The 8,141-nt window shown below is 47.7% G+C and overlaps 1 protein-coding gene across 1 annotated transcript; it reads left to right on the top strand.

Moving 5' to 3' along the window:
• The first annotated feature begins 205 nt into the window (after positions 1–205).
• On the top strand, positions 206–7,317 carry LOC135384931 (piggyBac transposable element-derived protein 3-like). The gene is made up of 2 exons (XM_064614113.1): positions 206–378; positions 5,520–7,317. Exons 1-2 carry the CDS (start codon positions 206–208, stop codon positions 7,315–7,317), a joined length of 1,971 nt encoding a protein of 656 aa, XP_064470183.1.
• The last annotated feature ends 824 nt before the right edge of the window (positions 7,318–8,141 follow it).

Raw genomic sequence — 8,141 nt, 5'->3', positions numbered from 1 at the left:
CCGACGACTCCGTTATAAGTGGTATACGCTGGCTAAGAAGCTTCGCAAGGTACAAACGAAGTGGGATGAGCCTGACATCAGGACTGCTGGTGGACACGTCGTAACACCGACTGGCCGATGCACTGCAGTCATACAAGTGCGTGACATCCAGTACGTCGTCAGCTTCGCCGTTCTGCCGAAATGCCCACGGGATGTAATACTCGGAATGGACTTTCTAGTCGAAAATGAAGCAGTCATCGACTTCACCAATGGAGTTATCTCTTTCAAAACGCCGGAAACTGCGGAAGACAAGTGGTGGGCACGAATAACTCCGGAGAAGCGCGCAAACACGGACGTAACCGCCGTGACGAGTCAGCACGTCAACCTGCCTCCCTTGTCGTCAGTCCTTGTGACCGCTACGTGCGACAGAGAACCAACTGGCTGTTTGTTGGCTGAAGGCAACACGCAACTTCTCCTCGAACGAGGAATTGGGATAGCACGAGGAATTGTGCCCGTAAGAAACGGAACAGTCGAACTCCTGGTCACAAATTTTCGCCCGAAGGCACAACACCTCGCAAACGGAACGAAGATAGCCGTCATCGTAGACCAATACACCACCACGGATGTTTGCCTGATGGACGCTTCTCGCATCGCGGTCACAGCGGAACACGAGGCCGGACATTTCCGTGTCTTCCCATTTCGCCTATTCCCATTTTGCCTAATGCTTCTTAGCAGATTATCTCGCCATCCCTTAGCAGGTTCGCCGACCTCGAACTGCAGGGGGTCCCATTTGGCCTAATGTATGCTGCAGACAGTCCCACTTCGCCTACTAATCCGTGTTACGTAAGAAAGAAGGCGGTCCTCTGGCATGCTGCCAAAAGTCAATTTCGGATATTCATATAACTTTACATGCAACCTTGTTGGCTTCACTGAAGCATGAGGTCTGTATTTATAATTCATATTACACTAGGGTTTCTTCCCTCATCTGTTGGTTCACAAATATAGACTGTGCAAGAGTGAAAACATAGTTTTTATTTACATTTTTTTTAAATTAAAAGGGCAGCTTTGTTTTCTGCACTTCAAAATTCTTCCAAATTTGCAGCTGTATTCAATATGCATTAGATGTCCCACGGCATCGAGGTACGACATCATGTCCCGTTCGCCATTCTGAATTATCGACTGCTCAATGGCATTCTTAAGTACCATCACAACTTTTTATTAATTCCAACGCCCTACGCCGGCTTTTTCAACTGACCCTAAGTGATTTGGGAGAAATTCACAGCACACCCTGGAGGACACTAGAATTTGTACGACACCGACCAGAAAAGGAATTCCTGTCGGAAAATATTTCCGTGTATAACTCCCACCGTTAGATAATGCGCAGGCCCTCTTCAGAGCACCTTTTTACCGAATAACGCGCGCGTTATACACCGGAAAATACGGTAGTTAGGTTGAACGTGGGTTAAGGCGTCTCGCTCGGTAGTGTCGTGCTAACTGGGAGGCGGTGGGTTCGAATCCTACAACCGGTTGTGCTGTCTGAGGTTTTCCCTGGGTTTTCCGAAGACTTTCGAGACGAATACCGGCACAGTTCCCCCTGAAGTCTGCCCAAGACGCATATTAACCCCCTATCCCCCCGCTCCTTCCTGCTGTCCTCTCTCCATCTGTCCTCATCTGTACGTCGCTCATAGCCACCTCTCATCTCCACATAGCCACATCTCGCTCATAGCCACCTCGCCGTCGCTCATAGCTTCGCGGCGCTAACACGAGAGTAAAAAAAAAAAAGTTAAATTAAACACGACTATAGTGACACCAGTTTCCATATTTAACATCGCTCAGGTGACACTGAACATGGCTCGAAGCCTTGTTTCATTCGTCATGCTGTCCATCAGGAGTCACTATGTAAAATGTTTGTAAAATGTTTTTGTTATATTTGTACATTATATTTACACCTTATATTTGCAAATGTAAAGGGTCTTTGCTTCGGACGACGTAAGGTAGTTGTCCGACGAGCACATTCATTTCTTGCACACGTGATCATCGGGTCGGAGCGTGTAAGTAACGCCCACTTGCCGACAGTCCCGTTTTGCCTAATGAGATTGCACGGCAGTCCCATTTCGCCTAACGGCTGTTACCCCTCCCGCCTCTTTAATCCGATAATCCGGGTTAGGCAAAATGGGAATAGGCGAAATGGGCCGGCGAGTCGTCGAATAAACAGCAAACGGTTTATTAAACTACTTGTTAGAAAAAACACAAGAGTGATCGCTCTCTGAACACAACTGAGTCCAAAGAATGAATGCTCCACCCTGGAGCGCACAAGCATTTAAGCGTCGCGCCGAGAAGTCTAGAAACTGCACGTGCGTTTGCCATAGAGCAGGCGATGTGTCTGGCATACTGGAATCTTCTTGCTTCTCCTTCAGCACGCGCCGAGATGAGATATACCGTTTCCTGCCTGCCCTGGAAGTTTCTCGAAGATGATTCGTGGAAATATACTGAGTTGGACCAAGATGCCTCAAATGTTTGATTGGGTCAGTGACAGAGCCTGCCCCATACTTTTGTAATATTCCAATATGCTTGATTGCCATGCCTGTGGTTATGGACAGGGATGGTAACTCCACTGAAGATATGTGCCAATACTTGGCGGTCCCTCCGCCTGTTTTTCTTTGCTCCTTCCATTGTGTGCGGTTCTATCTTCTTGTCTGGGATGCATATCTTATCCTGCGCTGTACGTGGTGGTGATGTGATGGTGAAGTTGGCCTCACTTGTGTTAGATAACGTCACGATTGCAGCCGAGATGAGATGAAGTAAGGGTTTATGCTAAGGATTTATTCACATGACGTAAGTCAGAGGCGGAGAGTTTTCATTTTCCCAGGGGGGGCAAGGGCGCACCGCGAAATAAGTACTCTGGCGGGGGTGGGGTGGGGGGATATGTTTATTAAGAAAAAAAAAGAAAGGTAAGGCAGATGGATGTCGGCGTGTTATTAAAAAAAAGTGAAAGGGGGAAGACAAAAAAGGAAAAGAAAAAAGAAAGCAAAAGAAAACAAAAAGAAGGAAATAAAAGAAAAATGAAGAACACAAAACTAATCACACACCCTGGCGAGATCTTATGATGTATGCAGAACTGGTATAGAAATAAGAGGAAGGAAGAACAGAAAAAAAAAAAAGAAAAACAGAGAGAACGTAAACAGTGAACATGTGCACAACTGAAGGGTTACGCCTTTGAAAACTGAGTGCAAAAGAAACAAAATGCATTGAATCCTCGGTGTTTGACCCGAAATGCGCGCAATATTATCGATATGGTCAATGATGGACCAGCAGGAGCTGAACCAGCTCCCAACGGATATGCGTTCCGAAGATTCTACCGTTGCACCTCACTGGCAGCTGCAGGTACCTTTTCGACTGCTTTCGTTTCATTGATCTGATTGCTTTGGGCGAAATTCAGGCAATGTGTTGTGTCATCCTCTGTGTTTCTTCGCCTCACCTTCTACTGTGATAATGAGTATGGTGGGCGGATACATATTTTACAAATTGCAAGATGCATTTTTGGGGTTGGTGCCTCTTCGCTCTTTTGACCCGGGCGCTTCGAGCCCCAAAGGTTGGTGTCAGTCTCTTAGCGGGACTTCCCGGGGGAGGCGGCGCCCCCCTAGTTCATGTTCCGGGGGGGCAAGGGCCCCCGCGCCCCCCCGCAGTCGGCGCCTATGACGTACGTCATCCGTCGGAGCGCGCCACTTCCGCTAGCAGATTTGTGCCGCCATAATGTACGTCTTCAGGTTTTGACTGAACAGGCCTTCACCCACATCGCGTTCACCGTACATTTGGTGTTTCAAAGCTATTGTACTGTGTGAATATTATGTGTATCATAATCCTGGTAATTTCCATATTTTCAACGTTAATAGCCCTCTAAATAGCGTAAAGGCAGAGAACGAAATCCGGAACCAAACTTCGAAGGACCTACGTCGTGGCGACGATTTCGCTTTTCGAAGCTAGTGCCCTCTGGAGGAATGACGTCAGTGAATAAACTCTATAGTATGGCATGTTATCCATCTGACAGCGTGACTCTAATTTTCTAACGCGTGCCGTGTGTAACGCTTCCCCCTGAGACCCCATGCCAGTAAGCGATGGTCATGTATAGTGTGCTGCCCCTCAAGAGGACCTTTACTCCAAAAAGGCCGCTATGGTGGGGATAGGTGCTTCACCTCCCACTTCTGGCATCATTGTGAAAGTTATCACATATAAAACAGGTTTTCACGTTCTTTTGGAACTAAAATTTTACCATGCACATGGGATTTGTAATAAATCTAAAGACAGGCAGTGTGAGAGCCTCAGTATAAGCAACGTGTCTTTGGTCTTATGTGTGGTACAGTACATAGAGGACGACTGCTGTAAAGTAGGAACATACTTTATTTTTTATGCATGGTGAACTTTGTTATCAGACATAGACACAGCAAAGTGCACTTGGATGTGTACAGACTCGTAGTAGGCATACTGATTCACCGCTGAGAGAGAGAGCGCGTAGTAACTCTGTCCTCATTCCTCAACAACTGCGATTGCGTGCCAATTTAGGAGGGCGACACGAGTTTGCATACATTGTCAGCAGGGGTACCACAGGGGAGCGTACTCAGTCCTTTACTTTTCAATGCTGTCATGGCTGCCCTGCCTCGTCTCTTGCCCAAAGGGGTATTTGTTAGTCTCTACGCAGATTACATCTGTATATGGTCATCGGGAAAGCAATGGCCTGCTTTACAGCGTCGCCTTCAGACTTCACTTGATCGCGTAGTGCACTTCCTGCTGGAGAGAGGCATGGACTTGTCTTCAGAAAAGACTGTAATGCTGCCTTTTACGCGTCGCCATCTTAAAAGATTTCAGCTACAAATTGGTCATCATCAGGTACGTCGTGTACCACATCACCGCTTTCTCGGCGTTACTCTCGACCGGAGTTTGTCATGGGTAGCGGAGGTGCGCTGTCTAAAAGCAAGAGCTGAGAGTCGTCCCCTCGAGCGCCTGGCGATGCCATATGGCATCGCTATACCGTCCATAGAAAAGGTCACTGGTTTCGGTTTCGAATTTGGCGTAAATGATCAAACCAACTGTCATCGGCATCACTAAAGACACGTTTTAGAAGGGAGCGCGCAATTTTCGTTTGTCGTCTGGCGTGGACGCCACAGCTTCTCTCAATAAAATACCGTCATGCCACCGAAAAGAAAAGCTGCACGTCGTCCCACGTAAGTTCACTTATTGTAGACTTCTTGAAATGCGGCGTGATAGTTATCTGAAAAACGGATGCAAGTGATGTTGGGGAACATCACTGCAAGGCTCTGGATTTGTTTGTGGTTTTTTTATGTACGTCTATTACGCTGCGAACATCATTGATGCCGTTTGGCATCTCTAGACTTTCACAGGGTCATTACCATTCATCAGTTGATTCTAGTCGATTTTCTCGTAGCTGAGAGCCCTGCGCATTTCCATTTCAATAGAAGACTTCTAGAAGTATGTTTTCTTTCGCTTTTGCATCAGGATCAAGGATGCCACCTGTTATTTTGCAGAGCACTGTCACTGAATGACGCGCTTGACCTCTTGCAAAACAACAACGAAGACGTTCAAGCTATCTATATCGAGCCTCCTGATGCAAATGTGAATTCAGATGAGGACTCGGCTGAAGAAGACGAAGGAGGCCTGTTGGACAACCTCAGTGGGCGACAGCTGCGGGCTGGTGCAGAAGTTGTGCTGTCAGACCGCTCGCGTATCGGAGGTACCGCTGATGACGAGATCTCTGCGGACAAGGCCACAGGCCATTCCCCTGCAACCGGTGGAGGGCGCAAGTCACGCCGCAAGGCGCAGCGACAGACTACATGGTCAAACAAAGACCTGCCGTCCAGTGGAACTATTTTTCCAGCACCAGATTATTCAGCGCTACGGGGCAAAAGCGCGCTAGATGTTTTCGAAACGTTTTTTGACGACCAGATAGTTTCCTTCCTAGCCCAACAAACACGACAGTACGCGCTGTTCAAAAATGAATCAGACCCTCAAATCACCGAGGATGAAATCAAAGTGTTTATTGCCATCCTCATCCTGAGTGGCTATAACACTGTGCCGGGAAAACGTCGCTACTGGGAGTCCAGAGAGGATGTGCGAAATGAGATGGTGTACGGTGCTATCCGACGTGACAGATTTCTTCAGATTATGAAGTACATCCACTGTGCTGACAACACAGACCTAGACAGCAGGGATAAGATGGCAAAATTGCGGCCTCTCATGGAGCTGCTGCAAAAGAAATTTGCAGAACATCTTAGGCCTGAACAGTGCATGGACTACGACGAGTGCATGATCGCCTACTACGGACGACATGGATGTAAGCAATTCATAAGGGGGAAACCAATACGGTTTGGCTACAAAGTTTGGTGTTTGAACACTCCAGACGGCTATTTGGTAGATTTCGATGTCTATCAAGGAAAGAATCCACATGCAAAGCCTGAGTATGAGGAGCAGTTTGGTAAAGCTGCTTCTCCACTGGTGCAGATGCTTGACAGGCTCCCTAAAGATATACAAGATCTGCCACTGAGATTGTATTTTGATAATTTGTTTACTGGCGTAAACCTTATGATTTGCTTGAAGTCGCGGGGCTATGGAGCAACTGGGACCGTTCGTGAAAATCGTGTGCCAAAAGGTTGCCCACTAACTTGCTGCGGAGAAATGAAAAAGAAGACACGCGGAACATATGAGTTTGTGCAAAGCGAGGAAGACGGTGTGCTAATTACACGGTGGGTGGATAACTCTGTGGTTACTGGGATGTCGACATGCCACGGAGTACAGCCTGTGGAAAAAGCGTCACGCTATTCTCAGTCCGAAAAGAAAAGAATATCTGTCCCACGACCAGCTCTCTTCGCGGAGTACAATAAGTTCATGGGAGGGACGGATCGCATGGATGAAAATGTTTCGTTGTACCGAATTGCAGTCCGTGGAAAGAAGTGGTGGTGGCCCATCTTCACGTGGCTCGTAGACGTCGTCGTCCATAACGCCTGGCTTGTCCTTCGAAAGTCCGGGACTGACATCAGGCAATTAGAGTTTCGCCGACAAATAGTCTTGACGTACCTGACACGGTACAAGACCGCACCGAAGGGACCGGGCCGCACACGGATTTCGAAAGAAAGTTCCTCGGGAAGCAGGGTGTCAGACAGCATCCGCTACGATAGGCTCGACCATCTTGTGCTTTCGACTCCAGAAAAAAGGAGGCTGCGTTGTGCGGAAGAAAATTGCACCAGTCAAGTTCGCACGAAATGCGCTAAGTGTAACGTAGGTCTCTGCATTGACTGCTTTGTGCCGTTCCACACAGCACCCCGATGACATGGTTCTCAATAAGTGTGTCCTGATACTCAATAAAGCATAATTTTGTTTTTATTTGAGATGTACTGGGCGAACAAGCACTTCATTCTTGAGTAATCTGCTTGGATTTGGAGCTACATAGATCTTGCTCACATGGCGGCCTGGCGATGCCATATGGCATCGCGATATATCTCATTTGTGGAAACAGTAACCTTGAAAATCATTTTTCGTGGGTGTCCAGGGGCTCATGGCAACAAGGCGTGTTGACATCAAACACAAATAAGAAAGAAAAAAATAATTCAGGCTTTCGAGGGTTAATGTTCTTCGTTACTTATGCGGTTCCCGGTGGGGCACATCTCCTCGGGCAATGCTCAGCGTTCACCGATCTCTTATAAGTCAGATGGTTGCGCATCACATCCCCTTGCTACACAACCTCCCTGTTACCACAGAGAAGGTGTTAGAGTCTATCCTAGCAAAGGGCGTCAAGCTCTGTCTTGGCCTTCCTCGAGCAACGTCAAACGCTTTAGCCATGGCAGAAGCACGGGAACCACCTGTATCAGCTCTCAGGATGCAAGAAACGTTCCGCCACTACGTGCGGTTGGCAACGCGTCACCATCGCCATCCTCAGCTTCGAGCCATTATGAGTCGTCATCACTCTTCTTTTACCCAAGCTATCCAGACACAACGTGGTCTTATTCCGAAGCACAAGCCACATGCATTACCAGATATCCCAACATGGGTCCTGCAGCCTCCTGACGTAAGAACTAGTGTGCCTGGACTCCCGGGAAAGAAGGATATACCAACGCATGTTCTTCGTCAGTTCAGTCTTGAGCTACTAAACAGCT

This window comes from Ornithodoros turicata, chromosome 2 (assembly GCF_037126465.1).
Source record: "Ornithodoros turicata isolate Travis chromosome 2, ASM3712646v1, whole genome shotgun sequence".
NCBI classification, from domain to species: Eukaryota; Metazoa; Arthropoda; class Arachnida; order Ixodida; family Argasidae; genus Ornithodoros; species Ornithodoros turicata.
The sequence above is the reverse complement of the archived record's forward strand: the minus strand, read 5'-3'. Positions and strand labels throughout refer to the sequence as shown.